General features: G+C 41.7%; 1 protein-coding gene across 1 annotated transcript in view; it reads left to right on the top strand.

The window, feature by feature from the left end:
* LOC108434960 (testis-expressed protein 264) overlaps positions 1–27,635 on the top strand; it is a 99,885-nt gene that overhangs the window by 21,458 nt on the left and 50,792 nt on the right. Inside the window, exon 2 of the mRNA XM_017710430.2 lies at positions 6,121–6,342. Coding sequence (XP_017565919.1) covers positions 6,121–6,342 — 222 coding nt within the window. The remainder of the gene's footprint in view (positions 1–6,120; positions 6,343–27,635) is intronic.

Here is a 27,635-nt window from a genome sequence, read left to right as displayed (position 1 = left end):
GTGCAGGCTGGACACCTTGCTGCCGTTGCCCTCTGCTGGCAGCAGGCAAGGCCAGCTGAACCCTTACAAGTCAGTGCATTTCCCAAACCAGGCGATGATGCAGCTGCTCAGGAAGCTCTCCACAGTCCCCCTGTAGAACATAGTGAGGGTTGGAGGGGGAGATGAGTCTTCTTCAGCCTCCGCAGGAAGTAGAGGCGCTGCTGGGCTCTCTTGGCTATGGAGTTGGTGTTGAGCAGAGCCAGTGATGTTCAGTGGGGGGTGGTCACCTCGCACTCAACAACCATCTCCTTAGTTTTGTCCACATTCAGAGACAAGTTGTTGGTTCTGCACCAGTCTATTAGCTGCTGCACCTTCTCTCTGTACGCTGAGTCATCATTCTTCCCAATCAGACCGAACATTCCGAAGTTGAACGATGTCTCGAAAACCACGGGACAAGTTAGCAGACAAAAATAATAAAAAAAAGAATAAGAATCGGATAACAATAGTGTTACTTTTGTTAGTATTACACTTAATACTAATATTGTACTAATTACTACAATACCTGCAGAGCTTAAGGTCCCCACTGCCTGCACTATACTAAAAAAAACATTGATCCTTGATGTGAGGTGGTCAAAGAGTGACTGACCAAAATATTTATGTTTGTATAATTAATGCTTTGACTAATCCACAACATCCAAATGACAGTCTGTGATGGATGAGGATGCTCACAGCGCTCAGCAAACCATGCAGTGATTGAATAGGGGCCTATTTATATTTTGTAGTCTTCTGCCATACCAGCGTTGTGAAGGCTGGCAACATGAAAATGATAGTGATTATGCTTCAGGCTGCATTTCATTAACATATTTGCTGCATTTATTTGTATAATTGACACTACATAATTAATCAAATGAATCAAGGCAATTCTTTTACATAAACCCACTCATCAAAATGAGGTTCTGTTGTAGGCCACATGATGGTTTAAGTGGCTGTCGTAGTGTAGTCTTCATGCATATTCATCGGTGGACTCTGATATGTCAGAACTGACCTTCTTCTTATCGCCCTGGCAACGCTGCATCTGTACCCATGGCTTGTATCATTGTTGTGCTTGTGATTTTCTATAAAAAGTGTTGGCACCAATTAAGCATCTGCACCATTAGCCTCTTATAAATGTCTTTTGAGTTACTGTTATTTACTAAGGAGATGAAAACATGTTTAAGTTGTTGTCTTACTCTTTAGTTGTGGCATGTAGACAATGGCTTGATAAATTCTTGAGTATTCCTGTAAATTAGGTAGGGCTACTTCAGCTTGAATAGGGCCTCGTGTAGTGAAGTCTGATAAATATCACTCAGCAGCTGTTTTGAAACCTGTTTTGGTGTCCCTGAGTAATGTTACCTGTGGGCTGGTGCATCTCGTGCTATTCCTAGAGGACTCAGCAGGGGGGCCGGAGTGACCTAGAGGTCTAAGAGACGAATGGCTGCTCTGCTGTTTGAATGCCCCCCTGCGGGCTAAGGGCCTGTGGCATCTGTTATGTGGGCAGTGTAGCATTTTTCCCTCATTTCCACCACATCACATCTATCTTTTGGAGTTTACTGACCCAGTCTAGTCCAACACTGTGGAAACTGTGCACACCTGCCTTGTTGATCCACCTCAGAGAGGAAAGTTAGACACGATAGCTCATCTGTCGCATGTTGGCTGACTTGCAGCTCGGCTTCTGAAATTTAGCCTGAGGAAAAAAATCAACTGATTAATTTAGATCTGCCAAACTCGAGATTTGCGTGTCAGTCAGTTTTAGTAAGTTTTACTAAGCAACAGATCACATACCTTTTAAAACTACTAAAGTTTACACTGTTAAAAATGAGAGGTCAGCTCAACTCAAAATGACATAGCAACTGATTACATGGCTTTTCTTGAGTTTACTCACACAAATTTCTTCGTTGAGTCAAAAGTTCTCTCAATTTTTTAGCTCTGCATCTCAGTGAGGTAAATAAAATTAACTTGTTTTTAATACGCAACTTCCCTGCTAGCCAGGGCTCTTTCATCACACAGTTTTCCTCTTGGGCACACGCTTATGGGTGGCTATGGCATCACTGGGGCTTGAACTCACAACCTCCTGTTGGGGTCACAGCTTGGTCCACTCATATTTTGGGTTGACAAATGTTTAAATCACTGGAGAAACTATTTGTCTTTTAATCTTGAAAGCACGCCATGGTCTCATGTGGTGCAACTGTCTAATAATTCATCCCAACATCAGGAGGTTGTGACTTTTAATCCCATTATGCCACAGCTGTCCACACCTGGAAGCCAGATAGGACCTATATGCCAGATAGGACTGTGTGATAGAAAGAGCGCCAGCTAGTGGTAAAAACCTGCAAATTCAGTTTATCTAACTGAGATGCAGACCTAGAAACAGCGGCTGGGAGAATGTTTGCCTCAGCTAAGACGTTTGAGTTGTGTGAACTCTGGTGTCCTCATGTTGATTCATCTCAAGAAAAGCTGTGTAATCTATAACATTTTAAGTTGAGCAGACGTCTCGTTTTTTACAGTGTAGCTGGATTACTTACTCTACTAGTAAAAAGTTTGGCTTCTTTCCTCTAAACATCACATTTACTGTGTGCAGCGCTTCGGTTTTGTACATCAGAGTGAAGGTTCTTCTGTAATGAGAGGCTCGTTATTTGAAGCTGACAGGTTTTTAGTAGCGAGGTGGTTTCATACGATGACACACTTGCAGCAAATAAACCGAAATCTCTCACTACAAGACCCGACTCGCTTCGCACACCAGAGACCCGAAACATTAACATAAATGTTTATACAGAAAAAAAACTTTTGGTTTTGCGCTCGTTTTGCAGCAGCTTGATGGAAAAAAAAACGTGGATTTGTACTTTACAAATCTGTGGCGCTGCTACAGGTCAGTAGTGGCCACACCACACACTAAAGTGGGAATTCTGTTCATGAGCTGTGAAACATTTTGAGAAAAAGTGTACATTTACATTTTTCTTCAGTGTTTATGGGTCATTCTACCAAATCGAGTCAAAGCCAGAACTGAAAACATGTCAGACTTTCAACTGACTTGGACTTTAGACTGAAACCCTTTCGCTGTGAGTGACCCTTCAGCCTCATCATGCTTATTTTACTAAAATGAGTGATTGAACATTTTACTTCATACTAAGAATCAGAACACCAGATGCTACTGTTTCAGTACTGTTTCCACTCATGTTGAACAGAACTCAGAAACACTAGCAAGCCGAGTAAAAACAGCTTTATAAAAAAAAAAAAAAAAAACCTTCACCCACATACAATCAAAACGTTTTCGATTAGAACATAAAAATGAACTTAATTGCAGAAAATATGCGTTTCGGTAGTCACTGTTCTTAATGTTCCACGCTGATTTTCAGACTTGGAGACAAATTTACATCAAAATAATGGGATCTAACTGCTCACCATGTGGCCATGTGGGACAGGGATGCAGTCTCACTTCCTGCTCTAAAGTGCTGAAATAAGGCTCCGCCCACATACTAAAGCTTGTGTTTCGGTAGTGACATGGAAACGGGGGAGATTTTTTTATTTTATAAATGATATTCAAGATAAATCCAAGTTAACTTCACTTTAAAAAGAAATAAAAAATATCCTTAAAAAATGAAAAAATATAAAAAAAAGTATAATTTCCACAAGTATAAATTTAGGGGTTACGGTTTGGGACAGACGCCTCCCTATAAATCACCTATGACTGTGTGTGTGTGTGTGTGTGTGTGTGTGTGTGTGTGTGTGTGAGTGTGTGTGTGTGTGTGTGTGAGTGACTGATGGTAGGAATGCATTTTTTTATTATTATTATTTTGTTCTTTATTTTATTTTATTCAGTACATGTAAACGTCTGTCTGATACTGTGCACTGTGAGCTCCGATAACCAAAACCAAATTCCTGGTATGTGTAAGAATAACTGGCCAATAAAGCTTCTGATTCTATAAATACCTTAAAAGTGTCCTGTAACTGATGATTTTGTATATCGTTGTTGTCGGAACAAAACCTTGTATCTCCAAAATGGTAACTTTACAGGAGAAGGAAAAAACCTAAATTAATTTCAATGTAAGTTAATGGAACCAGACTTTTTTCCAAGTAATTTTTGGCCATTTCTTTTGGTTCATCCTTCATGAAATTTACACACAATATAAAGGCCAATACGCATTTTACAATTATGTCAAAAATGGAGATACAAGGTTTTGTATAATTGGCTTATTATTATCACAATTAATTCCTTGATTGTCACATAATCCTTGTGAATATCTAAGGTCTGATTCATTATTTGTTTTTTGTAAAAATATAGTATTTACAGTGGGACCACAGTTTGAACTGATACGGTAGTGTAGTCTATATCAGTCAGGCCCTGCATCTCACGAGGAGCCCATTGTGGATTCCCCCGGCGTCCTGATTTGTATGTGTGTCGTCCTTTAGTATGTAATCTCTCTCTCTCTGAAGATAACAGCCGGGCGTCTGTCCATAGGCCTCCGAAAGCAGCCGGCGCTCTCTCAGCAATTAGAGCCGCAGAATATCATCAGCATGTTTTTTTCCTTTTTATTCCAACACACACACACACACACACACACACACACACACACACACACATACATAAACAACCTCACCTGCAGCTGCTGTGCTTCTTTATTAAATGCTACCTGTGTATAATGTATTTCCATTCTCTCGTCTCTGCGTTGTGGCAGAGCGGCTGGTCCTCATTAGGACACTTTTCTCTTTGTGACTCATCGTGTGTGTGTGTGTGTGTGTGTGTGTGTGTGTGTGTGTGTGTGTGTGTGTGTGTGTGTGTGGAGGAGGCAGGTGAGGAGGAGATTGTGTTTACAGCATCTAAGGGCTCGGTGAGGTGCGGGGAGAGGCTGAACTAATTGCTGCCTCCAGGTGGAGAGATTTCTCAGGCCTTTATTGGGGGGTTTAAGAAGTTTTTGGAGGGGATTTTTGGGGGGAGCTGAAGAGCTGAAGTTTGGGTTGAGAGTTCTGGGTTACTTGTCTGCTCATAATGAGAGACAGTGACAAGGATTCAGAGTGAGAGAGAGAGAGAGAGAGAGAGAGAGAGGCAAGCTGCTACTAAACGTATGTGCACAGTGCATCAAAAGTTTGGGGACGCCTAGCTTTTCAGAATGTCTTAAATATGAAAAGGCAGAAAAGAGATATATAAATAAAAATATTTGTGGCGGATGATCATGGAGTGTCTGCAAAAATGGACAAGTGAAAGTGATGAACATGTATACACAGATGTGTATATATATATTTATTTAGTCACTGTCACCATTTTTAGTTTTTATTTTAGTTGTCACAAATGTTTAGTTTAGTAGTTATTGTCACATTTTTTTATTAATCTTCTCAAATACTGTTAATGTTTAGCTACTCTCACATATTTTAATTTTTTTTCTTTTTAGAAATATTTTTAGTTTTAGTTTTCTTAGTTTGGTTTCTTATTGTTGCGTGTTTTAATTTTTGTATTTCAGTTTTTACATGATTTTCTCAATTAGGTTTAGTCTTTTAGTGTGTTATTTATTCTCAAACATATTTTCATTATTTGGTTTTTGTCACATATTTTTAATTTGTTGGCTTTTTATAAAGATTTTTAATTTGTTCCTGAGTTTTTCCTAATCATCAAAAATATTAAAACATTTTTAGATGATGAGTATTTGTCAAAAATATTCTTTGATTTTTAGCTGTTATCACAAATATTTCTAGTTCTGAGTTTTTCTTTTTAGTAATTGTCAAAAATATTTTTACATTTTTCATTATTGTTTTTTTTTCTATTTGAATAAACCAGCTGCCCTTAACATTGTCCAAATGGATGATGAATGGACCAGTAGGAATAATCCAGACTTTGAAAACAATTATCATGCATTAAAATGAAACATTTTCCTGTAAAGTTTCGATTACAGAGAGACAGAGTTTTGTCACAGTGGCAGTATACTATAGCATTTATTGACACGCAACATCTACTCCTCAGAGAAATGAATTGCAGTATGAGCCATTATATATTATTTGCATTGTTTTTACTGTAGTTAGAAGTTAGAGATTGTGTTGTTTCTGATTTAATGTTGAATGCAAAGTTGTGAGACGGTCCTGTAATGTTTCTCTGTTTGTATGTGTTCTACGCAGGTTCCTGGTCAGCTGTGTCGCTGTGCAGTGGGCAGTATTTTGAGTGACGGGGATGAAAGGCCTAGTGCGGAGCTGCAGGAGCATTATGAGGATTCAGGCTTTCAGATCTTCACCTTCCCCGAAGTCACCCACGCAGTGTCCACCTCTTTCCCCCACAGAACCCGTCTGTCCATCTTATTGGGTGTGCAGAGGGTCTACCCACAGTTGGCCAACTACATTAAGGTAAGAGAAGGTTTCTGCCTCATCCCTCAGAACATTCAGCTTCGTAATGATGTAATATTTCTTAGTCGATCTGAAATGGAATTGTCTTTTTTTTTTATCTTGTTAGTCGTTGTATGTTGCTGGTCATATTAAGCACAGTTAACTTTTTCTCAGCTCCAAAATGAATTCTGTAATGTATTACATCATTGTGCACCAGTGGGTGTGGAATGATAATATAAATCAATAATATCAGGTTTCAAATTTCTACCTGTCATGGAGAGAAAAGGCTCCCTTAGCTTGGTAAATGAACGACACCAACTTGTGAAATATTCAGACATTTTGGAAAAGTGAAGAGCTTCATCACTTTGTTTAGAGGCTGAAACTTTCAGTGCTTCCATGTGTCGCCCGGATGTTTGTGGCCCAGTTTGAGCCACTTCTAGATGCTGGTACTCATCATCATCTTGGTTGCTGCCATGCCAACAGCAGTGATTTGCCAGGTAGTTTATGTGGCCACTGAAAGTTCTCAAAATCCAACAGAGGCCGAATAAAATAATGTTGCATTTTCAGATACCAAACACCAGTCACTGCAGTTTCCACAAATGTATATTATAATTACTAATTACTATACTGTACATTTCTAATGTGCCAACATTAGTAATTCTTAATCTTACTGCTACACTTCTGATTGGTCAGAGCACTCATTTTGCCTCCTGTCCAGCAGACACAGTGGGCTGTATAAAGTGTAAAAGTTTGACTACAGATTTATTCAGATTTCATGCTGACTGAGTCTGGAGTCTGTGTTAATGCTAGTCATCTACACTGTGTCCTAGTTCTGGAATAGAAAGCCACAAGCTCCCCTCCACACTCGGCCTTGGGGAAATCTCCACTGCCATTTTAAGGGCATTCCAGTTCACAAAATGATAATGTGTAACAGAATTGACAGAAACGTTATATATTCTACTTACTTACATTTATCTCACATTACTAGCCCGTGTTAATCAACATATATGGACCGTTCTGCTGACTTAGTCTAAACTGTTTTCCCAGAGTCAAACCACCATTAAAAAAGGTTAAGTATCCAGACTTTAGATATTAACAGGGATTATGTTATGATCTATTTAACCCCAATGCATTAATTGAGACAGAAATAAGCTAAATACATACAAAATCATCATTTAAAGGGTACCTTCTACTGGGAGGTGTCTCTCTCAAAACCCTAACCCCCATATTTACTCTTGTGAAAATAAAACTTAAAAAGTTTAAAAGTTTGTCAAAATAAAAAGTTTTTTTTAAAGATCTTTTTGATTTTCTTTTAAACTGAAGTTGCAGATGTAAATTTCTAAATAGAGAAACTTCATACAAAAAATACTGACCCACACTTTCATGTCACTACTGAGCCTGTATTTTAGAGCAGAAGGTGAGACTGCATCCCAGTCCCTCATGGCCACATGGTGAGCAGTTAGGTCCCACTGTTTTGAAGAAAATATGTGACAAAATGCTGAAAATGAGTGTGGAATATTAGGAAGTGAAACACACTCCCTTGTGCAATTTTGTGTTTTTATGTGAAATATGATTTTTTTTTGCGTGTACAGCTGTTCAAAGCTGTTTGCTCGTCGTCTACTAGCTAGTGTTTTTGAGTTCTGCTCAACATGAGCTCAAACTGTCCCCACCGAAACATCCATCCATCCATCCATTTTCTAAGCCGCTCCTCCGTCAGGGTCGCGGGGGGATGCTGGAGCCTATCCCAGCAGTCTTCGGGCGGGAGGCAGGATACACCCTGGACAGGTCGCCAGTCCATCACAGGGCAGACAGACAGACACAGACAGTCACTCACACACTCACACCTAGGGGCAATTTAGCATGTCCAGTTGGCCTGACTGCATGTCTTTGGACTGTGGGAGGAAACCGGAGAACCCGGAGGAAACCCACGGAGACACGGGGAGAACATGCAAACTCCACACAGAGAGGACCCCAGTCGCCCGGCCGGGGAATCGAACCCAGGCCCTCCTCACTGTGAGGCGACAGCGCTACCCACCACGCCACCGTGCCGCCCCCCCACCGAAACAGTCACTACTAAAACATTTGGTAAAGTTCGTTGGGTTATGATTGTTTGGTTAGTGATGAAATGGAATGTTCAATCATTTATTTTAATAAAATATACATAATTAGGATATGGGGTCACTCAGAGCAGGAGAATTTGAGTGGAAAGCCCAAAAGCCCAAATTAAAAATGTCCAAAAATGTATTTTGATTTTGAACCAGTGTGGTAGAATGATCTGTATGTACACTGATAGTAATAAAGGTTCTGTGCAGGTCCAAGGTATCAAGGTACAGCAGTGGGTTTAAGGTCCAATCGTGTCCCTTAAAGAAGTTTTTTTCCAGGTGAAAAGCACATATTTGTACCATAACTTTTTAAAAAAGAGCAGCCTGGAGACGAGACGTGGTTTGTGTATGTACCCTTGAGGGTCCCACCCCATTGACAAGAGGGGCACTGCCCTAGTGACAGATTAGTTGAGACTGAGAGTGAGGTATACCATCATAAACCCTCAGACATTTTAATTATACTTTGTTTGTCCATCACTGGGTATCAGGTATGTCCTGCAGGTATGTCCTGTGATGTTTTCATTTTCTATATTTCTGGAAAATATGAGGATGTTTTCTGAAAATTAAAGCACATTTGTATTCTTCACAATGACTGAGAATCTCTCTCTCTCTCTCTGGGCGAACAGCTGTGTGCTCAGAATCCTTGTTACCTCCGTTTTCCCTTTTCCTTTGCTGTTGGTCTTAGTCATCAGCTGTAGTGCAGCAATGGTAGGTTTAATATTGAATCTTCGGCAAGCAATATCTACCTACCTTCTGCGCTCCCACAGTGTTGTAAATACATGAGTTCACCTACACTTCAATAATGTCAGAACAGGCAGAACACTGTGTCCACTCAGAGGGCCTTTTTCACTCCCTCCTTTACTGCGTACGGCTGATAGGGATGGATACAGAATTTAAAGAACCCATATTCTACACTTTTCCTGTATTTTATTCATTTTTCCTTTTAAGGTCCAGTTATAACATTTGTGTGTTTTCATGTACCAAAAACTGTTATGATGCCTTTTACTCAACCACTTTCAAACTCCAAGATGGTTCTTCAAAGAAAATCTCTAAAAAGAACCACGAACACTCATAGAACCGTTTGCATGATTTAAAGGTTCTTTTGCATCATGAAAGGTTTTCTCAGACTGATGGAGATAGTGTTGTAGATGGTTCTATATAGAACCTTTTTAAAAAGCGTTCTGTATAGCACCCAAAAGGGTTCTTCTATTGATATGATGTCAAGCTTGTATACAATAGAAGAACCCTTTTAGGTTGCTTAAAGGGTTCTTAAGTGAAGAAAATGGTTCTATATAGAACCATGAACACTGTACATGATTTAAGGCTTCTTTGCATCATTAAAGGGCTCTTCAGATTGATGGAGAATGTTCTGTAGATGGTTCTATATAGAACCTTTTTGGAAAGGGTTCTGTGTAGCACCCAAAAGGGTTCTTCTGTTGTTATGACGTCAAGCTTGTATTCAATAGAAGAACCCTTTTAGGTTGCTAAAAGGGCTCAAGGGTTCTTTTGCATCATGAAAGGGTTATTCAATTTACAAAGTGTTGTAGATGGTTCTCAATAGAACCTTTTTGAAAAGGGTTCTGTATAGCACCCAAAAGGGTTCTTCTATTGTTATGACATCAAGCTTGTATACAATAGATAGATTAGGTTTGTTTTAGGTTGCTAAAAGGGTTCAAGGGTTTTTAAGTAAAGAAAATGGTTCTATATAGATCCATGAACACTCAAAGAACCCTTTGCATGATTTAAGGGTTCTTTGCATCATTAAAGAGCTCTTCAGTTTGATGGAGAATGTTCTGTACTTGGTTCTATATAGAAACGTTTTAAAAATGGTTCTATATAGCATCAAAAATGATCTTCTATTTTTGTGATCTCCAGCTTGTAGCAATAGAAGAACACTTTTAGGTTGCTAAAAGGGTTCAAGGTATTCTATAGTAAAGACGATGATTGTATACAGAACCATGAACAGTCAAATTTGTTGCGTGAAAGGTTCTTTGCATCATGAAAGGTCTTTCGTTACTAAAGAACCCTTGAAAAAACGTCTTTTTGAGAGTGTAGAATTAAACAGAATCATTCTGTTACTGTGCCTTTAAGACTGATATTTGTGAATGACCACTGTTCTGATTGGCTGTCCTGTATTGTGCCTCATTTAAATAAGAGTCCAGACTGAAACACCCCTTATAACATCAGTGTGAGTGGGCGGAGCTAAACTGCTGTACTTTAAATAGGCAGATATATGAAAATCGTTTTTCGAATTTTTTTGTGACATCACAAAAGTAGCGAACTCATAATAGTCTGTTTTTATAGCTTAGTTTCCACACATGGTCTATGTGGTGTGGATGGTGTGTTTTGAAACATAGATTTCCTTCAGATTTTTTCCGATATCAGCTCTTTAAACTGACTGGCTGATACTGATTGCAGCTGTACGCAGTTGCGGCTTTGTTTGTGTGGATTCACTCATTCACTCAGTAAAGTAGCCTGTCAGAGCAATGACAAGCTGATCATTCCGGGTGCCAACTTCCGACTCTTATAACTTATCAGTAACTGCTCTGATGGCACATGTGATGGCACAGTTTCTCTGGTGACTGTGTTATTGATGATGGCTGTCTCACTTTGCGTAACTGGGGTGACCAGAAGGGCAGTCATATGTCGCGTTAAGGTGGCTCTGACCACTGCTTGACTGTTGCCCCTGCCTGGCAGCCTGGAACAGCACGACATTTAATCATATGCTTATATCTTCATAGCAATAACTACAGATTGTCTGCAGGAGCAACACCCCATATCATTTCAGCGATAATGGGCGGGGCTAAACTCTTGCAGGCTGAATGGATGGCCAAATGTGAATGCGTTCATGGTTTTGACATCACAGGCACAATGCATTTATTGTCCACATGTGGACTGTATGGACTGCAACAATTTGACAGTTTAACAATTTGTACATGGTACGTTTAGAGGAGGACGGAAAATTTTGTTTTCCATGATATTCTGTGAAAAGTGAAGGTCAGTGCCCCTCCTTTAGCATTCTAAAAATGATAGCGTTAGTTGGGCACTATAAGCTTACAGTATTATCATAATTCTGAGTTCTGGTCAAGTTATTGCTATGGAAATTTTTCTGTTGTGGTGATTTTTGAGTAAATGTTTATTTATACCTGATGGACGGCCTTTTCACAGCTGCCCCTGAGCAGCAGTTTACTCTTAATCCGCATACTGTCCCCCTGTGGCGGGCTTGGCATGTGCATGCATGTGTGTTTGTGTTTGTGGGCAGCAGCCAGAAAGACCTTGCATGAGGCCAAAGAGAGCCATTTGATGGCTTGGCCCCTGGTATTTTGGTGTTTTCTTGCCCCTCTGTTGTTGTGGATACAGACTACTGGTTTAGGATTCTAATTCCATTCAGGACAGTACAGGGAATCCCCATGGTAACCATGATCTGTAATACAAAATATGGACAAAAGTATTGGGATGCCTACATATTACACCTACAGGGGCTTTTAGGAATCCCATTCTAAAATGATAGGTATTAATATGGAGATGGTCCCCTTTGCAGCTATAACAGCTTACAGTCTTCTGGGAAGCTTTCTATAGGATTTTGGAGAGTGTCTGTGAACGCTTGTCAATTCATCCATAAGAGCATTTGTGGGGTCAGACACTGATGTTGGACGAGGGGTTCTGGCTCACAAAGTCTGTTCTAGTTCATCCCAAAGGTGTTTGATGGGGTTGAGGTCAGGGATCTGTGAGGGCCAGTCAAGTTCTTCCACACCAAACTCACCCAGCCATGACTTTATGGAAATTGCTTTGTGCACTGGGGCTCAGTCAAGCTGGAACAGAAAAGGTTCTTCTCCAAACTGTTCACACAAAGTTGGACGCATATAATTGTCCAAAATGTCTTGGTGCTGAAGCATTAAGGTTTCAATTCACTGGAGCTAAGGGTTCTAGGCTAACCCCTGAAAAACAACCCCATATCATTATACCTCCTCCACCAAACTTTACACTTGGCACAATTAGGCAGGAAAAACGCGGGAAAGGGTGGAGAGCCCTCTCTGGGTCGGGGATGAGCTCTTGCCTCAAGTGGAGGAGTTTAAGTATCTCGGGGTCTTGTTCACGAGTGATGGTACAAGGGAGCGGGAGATTGACAGGCGGATTGGTGCTGGGTCAGCAGTGATGCGGGCTCTTTACCGGTCTGTTGTGGTAAAGAAAGAGCTGAGCCATAAGGCAAGGCTCTCGATTTACTGGTCGATCTATGTTCCCACCCTCACCTATGGTCATGAGCTTTGGGTAATGACCGAAAGAACGAGATCGCGAATACAAGCGGCTGAAATGAGTTTCCTCCGCAGGGTGGCTGGACTCTCCCTTAGAGATAGGGTGAGAAGTTCGGTCATCCGAGAGGGACTCGGAGTAGAGCCGCTGCTTCTTCACGTCGAGAGGAGCCAGTTGAGGTGGTTCGGGCATCTTGTTAGGATGCCTCCTGGACGCCTCCCTTGGGAGGTGTCACAGGCAAGTCCACCGGGGAGGAGACCCCGGGGAAGACCCAGGACACGCTGGCGTGACTATATCGCCCAGCTGGCCTGGGAGCGCCTCGGAATCCCTCCCAGGGAGCTAGTGGAAGTGGCTGGGGAAAGGGAGGTCTGGGCTTCATTGCTCAGGATGCTCCCCCCGCGACCCGAACCCCGGAGAAGCGGAAGATGATGGATGGATGGATGGATGGACAATTAGGCAGGTTAGGTTTTCCTGGCATTTGCCAAACCCAGACCCATCCATCAGACTGACAGATAGAGAAGCTGATTCATCACTCCACAAAATACGTTTCCACTGCTCCAGAGTCCAGTGGCGGCGCTTTACACCGCTCCATCTGACGCTTGGCATTGCGCTTGGTGATGTAAGGCTTGCATGCAGCTGCACAGCCATGGTTCTGTATAACACCAAAAGATTCTTCTGGTGTTACAATGTCAGGCTTGTTACAATAGAACAACCCCTTTTGGTGCTATATAGAACCGTTTTCAAAAAGGTTCTATATAGAACCATCTACAGCACTTTGTTCATCAATCTGAAGGACATAATCATATTATTTTGTAAATTTAATCATGCAAAGGGTTCTTTGAGTGGAGGTCGTATATAGAACCATCATTTTAAGTGTGTACAAATAATCTGAAATTAATATGTTACATTTCCATATTTTGTTGTCATTGGCCAGTGTTTCCTCAGGCACACACACACACACACACACACACATTCTTATTCGGTTGAATAGGCTTTTTGCCAGCCTTCTGTAAAGCTTGTGCAGCCTCACTGTCATTTCTATGAACAAACACATGTGGCTGTAACATGGACTGGTTGTTTTTCTTTCACTAGACTCTACAGCATTTGTCTCAGCCTGTTAGCATGCTGCTCACACTGTGCAACACCTGTGAATAAATTTTAGTTTAACTGAACCTCCTGCTGAGTCCACCAGACTCCGGAGCCAACCCTGAATACGCTCCGGAAATCAGAAGCCAGTAGGCAGCTATGGAATTGTGCTGACTGTCGTGTTGTGTGGCAGCGGCCTAATGGGACCTCATTGGGCAGTGTTACCTCAGGCCCGCACACACACACGCATTCTCGCTCATGCAGCTTTGACACCTGTTTTTTTTTTAGAAATTGATAACTCATCAATTCCAGTGGAATCATCAAATCCCCTTTTGAGCTGTGATGTTTGATTCTAAATTAGTAATCGACTAATCATGCTGATGGGTAAATGACAGTCACCTCACAACGGACTTAACTTGGGCTGACCTGAATGGTTTGAATACTCACGTATTCGTTTGTTACGTTACCATTTGTTCTCTTCATTAATATTCGGAGAAGAAAAACAGCCGGATTGTTTCTACAACACATTTAAATGAGGTCAGTTCAGTGCAGTTTCAGTGCAGCAGACCCCTTGAATCTGTTGAGGATGGTCTGTTTCTCTGAGTATTCTCTCAGGCAAATATACTGTTTGATCAGATTTCATATTTAATAATGTTTTGAGGCCTCGTTTTCCCACGTCTCCAATTAGCATGACCCACAGTGCAGTGCTGAGTGTGGCTGCATTACAGATGCCTGGCCGTGGCTGCTGTCCTGCTGCTGGACGTGCTGATCAGTTTCAGATGTGCGGCAGTTCAGGCTGTTCTGGACTCCGTTCTGTATCAGGCTGCCTCTCAGAAAGAGAAGCTCTTGTCAGGCCTGTCAGAGAGTCTGAATGAGAAACAGCGTCTGCTCCTCTCAGCATTCTGCTACTGTCCACACTCTCTCTCTCTCTTCTCTCATCGTCCCTCACTCTCTCTTCGTGGGTCTCCCTTTCCCTCACTTCCTCTCTCATTCTCTTGCTCTCTCTCTCTCTCTCTCTGCCCTATGACTCTTATCTTCCTTTTGCTCTTTCTCACTTTCATCCCGACTCTGTCAGCCTCTCTCTGTTCCTGCCGCATTCCTTTTTTCCCTTTGTCTTCTTCTTTCTTTCTCTTTTCTGCCTTTCTCGCTCTTTCTCCTGCCCTTTCTTTCAGTCTCTATTCCTCTGTTGCTCTTCCTTGTCTTCCTTTCTCTCTCTCTGCTTGTCTCTCTCTTTCGCTCTTGCTTCCCCCTTTCTCCCTTTCCCTCTGTCTTCTCAGCCTTTTCCTTTCTATTTCTCTCTTTTTCTCGCTTTCTTTACTCCCTCTTGTTTGCTCCCTCTTCTCCTCCCCTTCTTTTAGTTTTTCCCTCTCTCACTCTCTCTCTCCTCTTTTCTCTCTTTTCTCTCTCTCTCGCTTTTTTCTCACTTTCCTTGCTTCTTCTCTCTCCTTTTCTCTCTATTTCTCTCACTCTCTCATTTTATCTTTTCTTTATTTTTCTCTTTTCTCCCTTTTCTCTTTTTTCCCTGCTGCTCTTTTTTATCCCTTTCTTTGCTTCCTCTCTCCTTTTCTGTATTTTTCCCCTGTGCTCTCTCTCTCACTTTCTCTTTCTTTCTCTCTACCTTTTCTGTCTTGCTCTCCTTTTTCTCCCTTTCCTTACTTCTTTTCTCTACTTTTCTTTCTTTCTTTCATAACCCCAGCGACCTCTCTTTGTCTTACTCTCTTCCTTTTCTTCCATGTTCCTATTATCTTTTTTCTCCCTTTTCTTCCCTCCTTCTCTGTTTTATTTGCCTCTCTCTCTGTCTCGCTTGTGCTCTCTCTCTCTCTCTCTCTCTCTCTCTCTCTCTCTCTCTCTCTGTCTGTCTCTCTCTCTCTCTCTCTCTCTCTCTCTCTCTCTCTCTCTCTCTCTCTCTCTCTCTCTCTCTCTCTCTCTCTCTCTCTCTCTCTCTCTCTCTCTCTCTCTCTCTCTCTCTTGTGTAGTGCGTGGTGTATATGGAGTTTATTCTGGAGAAAATATCTTCCCCAAATGCCACGCTGACATTTCAGCACCATCGCTGGATCCGTGCCGTAGATTACGGTGGAAGGACGACAACAACATGAAACTAACTGTCCTGCTGCTCGCCTGTTAAAAAGCCCCCTGATGCTAATAGACTCTTAATGCCACCTGACGTGAAAGACCCTCATAGGCTTATAACAGAAAAAAACTGGAAATCTTAATCCCCAGATTAAAAACACTGATATTCTCTCAGAATGTGAAAGACGCCTCTGAAAGTCTTACTTATCATTTTCCGGGGACGTCATGGTGGAATTCTGTCACCAAAATGGCATCTTTACAGTTTAATGGGGGGAATATGAAAGTACTGCTATGACTCAGTTTAGCCCCTTTTAATCTAAGGGTCTGTGTTGTGTGTCAGTGGCCACTTTATTGGAAATCCCACCTTTGTCCATCTCCTCACTGGCCACTTTATTAGAAACACCTTTGTACTTCTGTTCACTGGCCACTTTATTAGGCACACCCACCTTCGTACTTCTCCTTGCTGGATACTTTTTAAAAACACTGACCTTGTACTTCCACACACTGGCCACTTTATCAGAAACACATACCTTGTTGTTCCACTCACTGTCCACTTTATTAGAAACATCCACCTTTATACTTTCCCTCACTGGCCACTTTCTTAGAAACACACCTCTTGTACTACATCCACCCACTGGCCACTTTATCTGAAACACTTGCCTTGTTTCACTCACTGGCCACTTTATCAGAAACACCCACCTTGTTGTTCCAGTCACTGGCCACTTTATCAGAAACACCCACCTTGTTGTTCCAGTCACTGGCCACTTTATCAGAAACACCCACTTTATATGTCCACTCACTGCCCACATCAAACCACTCCCAATGACTTGTTTACATCTCAATGGTTGAATTACACAGACATTTTGGAAAATCAATGGAAATCCATTCTGTTGTGTGCATGTAAAGATAGTAATTACTGACAACATTGTAACAGGCAGACTACCTTGATGTATCGACATTACTGGCAATACAAGCTCCCTCACTAAGCATTTCAGCAGTCTAATATTTTAGCATTTAAGATGCATGTTGCCAACCTGGTTACTACAGTGGAAACATTTTTTATGCTATTAGAATCATTATTCCTGACACCTGTCTAGCTGTCAAACTGTCATATGGTGAAACTCCATTTGACCTGGTGCAGTCAGTATTGACAACCTGGCGTTATGTGATTCTCCTCCTGAAGCTGCTTTCGTTTGCTTTCTTCAATAATTAGCAGTTTGGCATTACTCAGGAATGAGCAGGTGTCATGCTAGCAGAGCGCATGCTGAATTTCAGAGCAGCTCGTTCCTGGTTGCGCAGGGTTTTGTGGATCCGTGCCAGAGTAGATTGGATTTGAAATGCTGTTTACTGCAGAGGTGCCTAGCAGAAGGTCGACAGCTTTCTTGTGAACTCCATCCGGCATATAAAAGGAATCATTTTCCACAACACACTGAGATTGCACTAATAAATGTGTAATTGATTCAGGGCAGAGGGTACAGACACAGTGCTGTTGTGTCCTGTGTGATGAGTTTCCATGAACCTGGCTCTTGTAAATAATGAGCTGTATGTGGGTTGGATTTGATGTTCTAGGAAAGTCAGCGTTATTTGTTTTCTGTTATGGAGCTAGACTCGATATAGCTTTGTGTTATAGTTGGCCAGTATCCGTCTTTTTAGCACTTTGCAATCCACTTCAAATGTTGAAGTGGTATGTGGTGTTACCTTTTGGGGTCACTAGTGACCTAAGTGACCCCTAGCTCACTTAAGCTATGTTCACACATCAGTCTAGCTCCTAACCTGGCCCACATGCACAGAATGGCTCATCCAGAGGTAAACAAACATAACTGCCAACGAACAACAGGGCTCGGTTTCATCTTCGCCAGCAACACTGGAGCCATCATGAAGCTTCATTGACCCACAGCTGGGCTTATCACCCAGAATGTTTTTGAGCTCACTGTAAAAAGGGTGCGGTCACTTCCTTGGTTCGTGTCCTTGGATTCTTTAAAGTTTGCTTTCAGACTTTTAACTGTTCTTTGACGCTGCAGCCTCGTTCTCCTCCGGCTGCGTTTGGCCATTTCTTTTAAAATCTCTGCGAGGGTTTGGGGTTTGGATGAGTCTCTTCAAATTTTTTGTACAGAAACATCAGCCTAAATGTTTATGAGTCTCAGCAGCACAAGATTATGACGAATGTTGAGATAAATTGATGTAAAACTCACATGAATTCGGATACGTATCGGTTTTCAGTACCGCATATAAAAGTGTCTCAAATTGGAATTCAAAATATCAGATTCAGTGTGTTTATCTGACACACAAAGCCACATTTACACAAAAAGCCACATTTACATGCATCCAATTGAACGAGGTGGGTAAACCTCTAAATAATCCGTTAAATAGAAGAATAATAGCCATGTAAACGCCTGAATCCGATTACATTCCAATCGGAACGTGTAAGTACATTCTGCACGTGTGTTGCGTCATAACGAAAGGTTTATAACGTTCAACATGGCGGGACCAGAAACTGGTCTGCAGAGGAGACAAAGTTTATGCTCTGAGCTTTAAAAGACAGTGGTGGGACGGACGTCCAGCTTATGTGTCTCAGAACACAACGTCTTCCTCTTGCCGCTTCCTTTATAAGTACATGTGAAGTACATTTTTCACTGTCTGACATCAGTTTAAAGCAATTAAAAACACAAGCACTGCTCACTGCTGCTCATCTCACTCTGACTGGACCTCACGTGATGTTCGTTGTCATGGTAACGTTTACTGTAAGTGGTTCTCCACACATGCGCGTGACTTTGCATCGGATTACTTGTAGTGAGCATGTAAACGAAGATTTTCCATCAGATGGTTGAACAGTGTGCGCATATAAACACCTCAGTCTGAATCTGTAATCCGATTGTATTCAATCAGATTGGCAAAAATCTTTGCATATCAAACACAGCCAAAGACACATCTACGTAACCTATAAGAAAAAGATTGGATTTGGGCCACTTTTACAAGCTGTGTGAACAAATCCTAAGGCTACTTTCACATTACATTATACATCATTCGCCCTTGTGTGACACCGATCTGAATTTTTCAGACCTGTGTGAACACAAATCTGTTCAAATCAGATCCAATCCATTTTCATATGTGGCTCTGGATTGGACATGTATGTGATTCGTGGCCATGCATACCTAATGAGACCTTAATGACCTGAAGTGCCAGTAAACGATGCAAAAGCATCTGACTGGTTTTTCACCTTTGTCTTGCTCTGATAATGAGGTGTTAATTGTCTTAGTGTGAAGGCTTGTTCTGCTGCTTATTTTGTTTGCTGGTTATGAAGCATGTAGTTCACTGACTAAAGAGTGTCGTTTTAGGATGCAGGTTCGTTCACATTAATGGCCAGTTTCGGACGCTTACCAACACAAGTGTGAACAATCATGTCAGAAAGATCAGATCTGAGGCTTGTAATGTAAACGTAGCCTTACATGGGCACCAAATGGGTGAACGCAGTGCATGATTTTCAAGGCATCATACAACAAATATCAAACCATCTGTAGAACAATTGCTAAATGTTGACCAGTGCTGCTAGTCAGGGGAGAGGAGTTAGTCAGCATTAGCTTAGCTAGTATAACAGCTCTGCTCACCACAGAACATCCCAGAGACACAGACAGTTCAATTCCGTCGGACTAAAACAGAAGTTTAGATGACGGGGATTAAAATCTGAGAGATTGAGGTGGAGCAACTGGCGACCGGCGAAATTCAACCAGCTCTGTGGTGTTTGGATCTGCACCCTGATCAGCTAACTTAACATTAGCTTAGCAAGCAGGCTAAAGACCCAAAGAGTGCCACGTACCACAGTACAGGCTTGACGCTGACTGGCTGCTCTGCTGAAGTGTAGATGATAAAAACGAATGCCTGATAGAGTAAAAGCCGCGTGACTGACGGTGGAGTGACAGAAAGCCGAAACCGAGATGAGCAAATTCTGACGAGTCGCAAGTGTGGTAGCAGCCGGTTTTAGGTAGGATCAGAAACAGTATCTCATTTAAAGTGATTTAAAATGATTTTAACTGCACTATTTTTATCAGGACACTCACAGAAGCTCATTACAGGGCCAGTCCCTCCGCAGCAGCTTACAGCTAAGCGGCCAAGGCCATGATGGCAACAGTAAGACATGGAAGCAGCTGGGATTAAACCCATGACCTCTCGGTAATAGCCAGGTTGATGATGTGGGCCTGATGGCTTTATTAAGTGCTAATTTTAGGAAAGAATATAGTACACCCATTATAAACTGTGTTAATGACCTGAGGTTAATTCTGGTAATGATGACAGAGATGAAACCTAAATTGAACTAAATTACAGGACCCGGCAGTGGCAGCGGCTACTCATAGGGTTTTTCATTTCTGCACATTTTTTGAGATTGTAGAATAATAGTGCAGGTATCAAAGAAATAACACTTGTGAAAAAAGTAAACTGAAAGAGTGTTAACCCTCCTGTTATCTTAAGATTTATCAATATTTTTATCCTTATTTCATGTGGTTCTTGCATAAATACAGCTATAGTTGAAACATGTATGGTGAGATGTTGATATTTTTTGTTTTTGCAGCTGAAACAGCCTCGGGTCAAGTTGACCCCTATAAATATTAAGCAAAAAAAAAATGATGTTAGTTGCTTATTTAAAGACGTTAACCACTGAATGTGGTCAAAATGACCCCAAAGATAATAGGAAGGTTACACAAATCCAAACTATCTTCTGTATTAGAGAACAGTAATCCCCCTTAACCTGCAGCAGTCCCCCTTTTTATGCAGGTGAGGTATGATATGTTCTTTTTACTAGTAATAAACACTATATACAGTACTGTGCTGGAGTCTGAGAGTCTGATATAGTCACACAATCGAGTGCGTTTACATGCACTTAATAATCTGATAATAATCCCCAGCACTGAGAGGTCCCTGGGCACTGACTGCACTGACCCGGTCAGTGATCTTTCAGTCTTTCAGTAAATGAAATCAGGTGTGCTGCTAATGGAATTGAACACGTCCACATGATGGTTGGAGGGCAGCGACACGTCAGGAACCAAATCTGTGTTCTTCTAACTGTGCTCTATGAGCTGTGTTCTTCTAGCTGTGTCATTCTAAATGTGTTCTTCTAGCTGTGTCATTCTAAATGTGCTCTTCTAGCTGTGTCCTTCTAACTGTGTTCTTCTAACTGTGTTCTTCTAGCTGTTTTCTTCTAGCTGTGTCATTCTAGCTGTGTTCTTCTAGCTGTGTTCTTCTAGCTGTGTTCTTCTAGCTGTGTCCTTCTAACTGTGTTCTTCTAGCTGTGTTCTTCTAGCTGTGTCCTTCTAACTGTGTTCTTCTAGCTGTGTCCTTCTAGCTGTGTCATTCTAGCTGTTTTCTTCTAGCTGTGTCATTCTAGCTGTGTTCTTCTAGCTGTGTCATTCTAGCTGTGTTCTTCTAGCTGTGTCCTTCTAACTGTGTTCTTCTAGCTGTGTTTTTCTAGCTGTGTTCTTCTAGCTGTGTTCTTCTAGCTGTGTTCTTCTAAGTGTGTCCTTCTAAGATGTGCTCTTACAACTGTGCACTTCTAACTGCACTTCTAACTGTACTCTTCCAACTGTGTCCTTCTAACTGTGTTCTTCAAATTGTGTTCTTCTGTGTTCATCTAGCTGTGCCCTTCTAGCTGTGTTCTTTTAACTGTGTCCTTTTATTTCCTTCTGTGTTCTTCTAGCTGTGTTCTTCTAAGTGTGTCCTTCTAAGATGTGCTCTTACAACTGTGCACTTCTAACTGCACTTCTAACTGTGCTCTTCCAACTGTGTCCTTCTAACTGTGTTCTTCAAATTGTGTTCTTCGGTGTTCATCTAGCTGTGCCCTTCTAGCTGTGTTCTTTTAACTGTGTCCTTTTATTTCCTTCTAACTGTGTTCTTCTAGCTGTGTTCTTCTAGCTGTGTTCTTCTAGCTGTGTTATACTAACCTACTTGTTCATAACTATTTAAAGCACACTGTGTTCTGTGGTGCTGAGTGTAGTAAGTTCTCCACTGATTATTCCTCCTGCAGTCTCTGTCACAGGATGAGGTGCATGATAATTACTAAGGGCTTTCCGTCTCAGCAAACAGGTAAATGATCATGTAAGTTGGAGTCTGTACATCCACAGCTGCTCTCATCGAACAGATTAAAACATCTTCTGACAGCGGCAGAATTTGCCCCGCCAAACACACACACACACACACACACACACACACACACACACACACCCCAGAACACTGTCAGCTGTCAGGATTTAGAAACCGCTGATGAACTCAGACAGCAGTTTTATAAGGAACTAAAACAATGACAGCGATGATTGATTGTTCTCTCTTTCTCTCTCTCTGTCTCTCTCTCTCTCTCTCTCTCTCTCTCTCTCTAGGTCTCTCTTTCTATCTTTCTTTGTCTCTGTTTCTCTCTCTCTAGGTCTCTCCATCTTTCTGTCTTTCATTCTTGCCTTCTCTCTCTCTGACTCTCTCTCTCTCTCTGTCAATCTTTTTCTCTCTCTCTCTTTCTACGTGTCTTTTTCCATCTTTCTCTCCTCTCTCTCTCTCTCTCTCTTTCTCTCTCTCTCTCTCTCTCTCTCTTTATGTCTCTCCATCTTTCTATCTGTTTCTCTCTCTCTATGTCTCTCCATCTTTCTGTTTTTCTCTGTCTGTCTTTCTCTCCTTCTCTATCTCTGACTCTCTGTCAATCTTTTTCTCTCTTTCTCTTTCTCTCTAGGTGTTTTTTTCCATATCTCTCTCTCTCTCTCTCTCTCTCTCTCTCTCTCTCTCTCTCTCTCTCTCTCCTGCGTGTCTCCAGTCAGGGTGCTCTGTGGTATTCAGATGGCGGCTGCAGGCGTGGGTGATTGTTTGGGTCAGAGACTCTGAGAGTCGTGTCCCTGAGCTGACCGCCACCATTGTTGAATGTAAATACGCGGCCGGTCTATTTTTGGCAGGTTTCTAAAAGCAGCATGCAGATCAGCTCAGTTTTAAACCTGCAGCTCTGACATACATAAATACACCTGTTCAAAGGTTTGGAATTACTTGTCTTATTAACAGTCCTTGACATTTCACATTGAATTTCAGTATTCGTATATTAAATGATACATAATATACTGTAATCATTGATTTACACTTTGTCATTAGCCTCATGATTTAATCACCACTTGCAATAAAAGGCCATCTGAATATTCATTCATATGAATTATTAGTATAGTTGGTGTATATCTCTGCAGGTTCAAATGGCATCATGGCACTGGGAATAAAAACAAAACATGCTAAATACATCCTAGTTACTGCATAATAATTTATTAATGGGGAGCCAATTAATTAGTAATTATCTGTAATTACCAACTGTTGACATTATTAGATTTATTAAGGGCATAACAATGGATCTAATATTATCCTAACATACATGTTATGCAAAAAATTATGACTGTATAATATATAAAAGTTCTCAGATGTTTCATTTACATTAGTTACTATGTCATAATGTAGTAATAAGCAGCCAGATAGCTCAACTACTGGCTTGTTGAGGCTTAATAAGCACTTAATAAGCACCCTTACATTTGTGTTACTGAATTCATGTCATTTTGTAGGTCTTGGTAGGTTAGTAGCTCGAGGCTGTTAGACTTGGGAATATTGTCCAGTCACACCTCAGTATCATTGTCCTGTACTGTCATCCAGTTGTGCCCCCCACCTCCCCCCAGCCAGGCATTACCAGTTGTATCATATCATATTAGGTATGGTGGCCAGACCAGAGCTGCTTTACATGATGACTGGCATTGTGATAATTCCATTTGTGGTGTTTTGGGAACATTAATCAGAGACTTTATCGCCGCGTTAAATCCCAGTACATTACCTTAGACGGCATTCACGGGTCCAATAGTGTTTAAGACATTGAGTGCTTATACATGCAATACAATAATCCGATCAGAATCAGATTTCAGTGGTTGTCCGGTTATTGAAACGGTCATGTAAACACCATACTCCAGACCAGAAATCCAATTAAGAAATCCAGTAAAAAAGAGCTGAACTTCAGCGGAGTAATCAGATGTCTCAGTGCATGTAAACTCTTACTCTGATTTCTTTCGGATGTCTCCGTCTGCACATGTGTGAAAACAGACGGTGGTAGTGGAAATAAGCGAGCAGCGTCGCTGTGAGATGCAGACACTTTTGGAGCGACACTGAAACGGACTGCATTCTCGACACTGAAACTGACTGCATATTTTCAGGTAAAGTGGAGCGATGTTTTTAAAACAAAGCCACGGCGTGAAGTTTGAGTTTTACATTACGTTTACGTCACGTCGTCTTCTGTGAGTTTATTGGCTGCTTGTAAAGCAGAAATCTGATGACTGTCTGACTCATTTAGACCTGGAGTTTCCCCATTATCTGATTACTCAAGTGCATGTAGACACGTTGATCGGATTACTGACAAAATCGGATTTTCTGCAGTTATTCAATTATTAAATGCATGTAAACGCACTCATTGTTGTTTGAAAGCCTGTATGTGTTGCTGTGCCACCTAAAGGTAGAAATTAGGGCTCAACTCAGAGGCGGGTGGTCAGTACACTATGAATAAATCACTGAATATCGGAGCTTTATCAGTAGGTAGCAGTAAATCTGTCTGTGGATGCTTTCAGGCAGTTGGTTTATGGGCTGAGCCCTGGTGGAAAGATCTTGCATATTCTGTGGTCTAATTTAGTGCACTCTGAACTGATTGTGGAGGGTCGCAGTATTTGGCAGAGATGGGTCCACTGGGACCATTAGCACAGCTGTAGGGCCAGAGGGCTGCTGCAGGGGTCTGGACAGCCACAGCCAGGAGAATAATGGGTAAAGGCCACTAAAGGACACATGGGTAAACCTGAAAGGTTTGCTGGGCAACAGCATATTAGAGTGGGCCTGTGTCTATATGTGTGTGAGTGTGTTTACATTGTATGTATTAGTGTGTGTGTGTCTGTGTGCGTGTGTTTATAGTGTATATACGTTTGTGTTTGTGTGTGTCTGTGTTTGTGTGTCTGTGTGTATTTGTGTGTGTCTGTGTGTGTGTTTTGTGTATTTGTGTCTGTGTGTGTGTGTGTGTGTGTGTTTGTGTGTGTGTGTGTCTGTGTGTGTGTTTACAGCATATGCATGGGCGTGTATGTGGATGAGTGTGTGTATGGATGGGTGTGTGTCTTCTTGTGTCCCTGTGTGTGTGTGTGTTTGTGTGTATGTGTGTTTACAGTGTATATATATGGGCATGTATCTTCTTGTATCCCTGTTTGTGCATGTATATGGTTGTGTGTGTGTGTGTGTGGGGGTGTGTTTGTGGCCTTTGCAGTTGCCAGGCAGCCCTCACGGCCTCAGCACTCCTCTCCCCAGACATTCTGCTGCCCACTCAACCATATGGCCTCTCTGACACTCAGCCAGAGTCGTGGGTTCACACTCGCTGACCACACATTCTACTATGACTGAGACGCGAACACACACACACCCACACCCCCCCCCCCCACACACACACACACACTTACACAAAGACATTTGAAACTGTAAAAAGCACCTCTGGTCAAATGACATGTTTTGTTGATTTTCTAAGTGAATAATAAGTGTCCTCAACCTAGAACACACTTAAATATGGCATTCTCTCTATTTATTTCCTGAACTTCATATATGTATATATATAATATTAATATATGTTCAATTTAGCAGATGAACATTCATTTTCTTTTAAAATGTGCAGAGGTGTGCCCATACTTCTGTAAAACGACGGTACCTGATGCAGCTCATCTTTTAAATTAAAACGTTGCTTCCCAGCATGCCCTGCTTTTTTTATTTTATCATTTTTTTGCCCAATCTGAAAAGGCCAGCTGCTAGTTGTGTGCAATATGGCAAAAATATGACCTCATGATACTTCAGAACATTTTCACGATACACAATATGCATCACAGTGTTGTGCTCTGACAGGTGATGAGCTGGAACAGATAAAAATGAGCCGGTAGCGCTACATTTAAAAATACCATCAAAAACTACGAACGCAATGATTTTCGCTCAGTGTTTTCTATAAAATCCAGTGGGATAATTATGGTTTCCATGTAATGATGCATGCAGATGTTCAGTGTTATCCACTATATGCTCCGAAAAAAGCGTATTTTTAATCATTGTTTATCACAGTAATGATAAATATCATCATACTGCCCACCACCCCACCAGCAGCACTAAAAGATAAATAAAAGGACTTGGTAAAAGGACCAATTTAGACCAAAGTTGCTTGGAAAAATGTTTATATTAACATCCACTGAAGCGTAGAACTTTCCTCCCTTCTCCTATAAAGTTACCACTTTGTAGATATGAGTCTCTCATTAAATTGAGCACACCTTTTAAAAGTGGTAAACACTCATTATTTGAAGAACTCCTTTGAGACAGGCTATGTTTTTAAGTGCCATTAATTCATATTATTGTTATCATATTTAAGTCACATCCATTTTCATTGTTAAGATGATATGAAGGCCTCAGTAGTACCATATCAGCCAACAGTGGCATACCTTATAGATTAACCCATATCTTATAGATTAGATTAAGTGACCCTTATTAGTCCCACAACGGGGAAATTCCACCTTCGCATTTAACCCGTCCGTGAAGTCAAACACCACAGACACTCTAGTGAACACACACACTAGGGGGCAGTGAGCACACTTGCCCGGAGCGGTGGCCAGGCCTATCCACAGCACCCGGGGAGCAGTTGGGGGTTAGGTGTCTTGCTCAAGGACACCTCAGTCATGCGCTGTCGGCTCTGGGGATCGAACCAGCTGGTTCCCTAACCTCCAGCCCATGAAATTTATAGGACTAAGTCCAGCATCACCCACTGGCATCAAACATTAGCCTAAATGTTTCCATGAGACTACTTCAGAGTTTAAAATGATAAACAGTGAATATATCATTCTGCAGGTTGTGCAGGATTCGTTCCGCTGATGAGGTGCAGTATGAGTAAGTGGGAGATACATAGACTTCAGTGCTGTCTGTGTAGTGCTGATGGAAACTGACCGGTGAGGTATGTTGTTAAGAAACAGGTACTGTGCAGTACTATGTTATGATATTACTTCCATTACTATTAATATTACTACTATTAGTCATTATTACTATTATTATTATTACACCTACTACTAATGCAAGTGTTATTACGGAATCCAAGTGTGTGTGTGTGCCTGCATGTCCGTGCATGAGTATGTGCACGTGAGCGTGTGTGTATGAGTGTATGTGCGTGGTGAGGCGCAGGCTGGCTGGATGTGTCTGGTCAGGCCGCAGGGGAGATCCTGAAAGCGGCCCGGTCCGCTCCGCTGCTCAAACATGACTTTTGTCCCGCAGCCTGGGGGACCCCGGGAACATTTACACGGGACGAACGGGTAAATGTCACATTTCAATACGATCGATCAGATAGCGGCCACAACAGTGGACTGAATGAAGATGAATGGGGGCCTTAGCAACGGGCGAGATTAGCGCCACTGAGGACACCAGGGGCCTCCTGTTCAGCCCCTAAAGCTTTTCTTCAGGAGGAGCCTTATCACAAAGTGGAAATGCAGTAGAACACAGCGGAGGCAAAGCTGATAAAACTTGGCTGGGGGTCTAATGCTCTCCCCCTGCCCTGAGGGCTGTGTGGAGTTTTAGACAGGCAGAGAGGCAGAGTTTGCACGAAGTGTGAATGTAGACAGATACAGAATTTTGCACTGGCCCCTCGGAAATGCTGTACATGATCTTGAGCTAAAGTAGGTAATCAGTAATGGCTAGACGTGAGTGATATAATAATAAATATGCTGATAAATGTTACAGCTCTTCAGAAGAGATCTGGCTCATTCTACAGAGGTGTCC

The sequence above is a fragment of the Pygocentrus nattereri genome, chromosome 21 (genome assembly GCF_015220715.1).
Source record: "Pygocentrus nattereri isolate fPygNat1 chromosome 21, fPygNat1.pri, whole genome shotgun sequence".
Lineage (NCBI taxonomy): Eukaryota > Metazoa > Chordata > Actinopteri > Characiformes > Serrasalmidae > Pygocentrus > Pygocentrus nattereri.
This window is presented reverse-complemented; position numbering and strand designations above follow the sequence as displayed.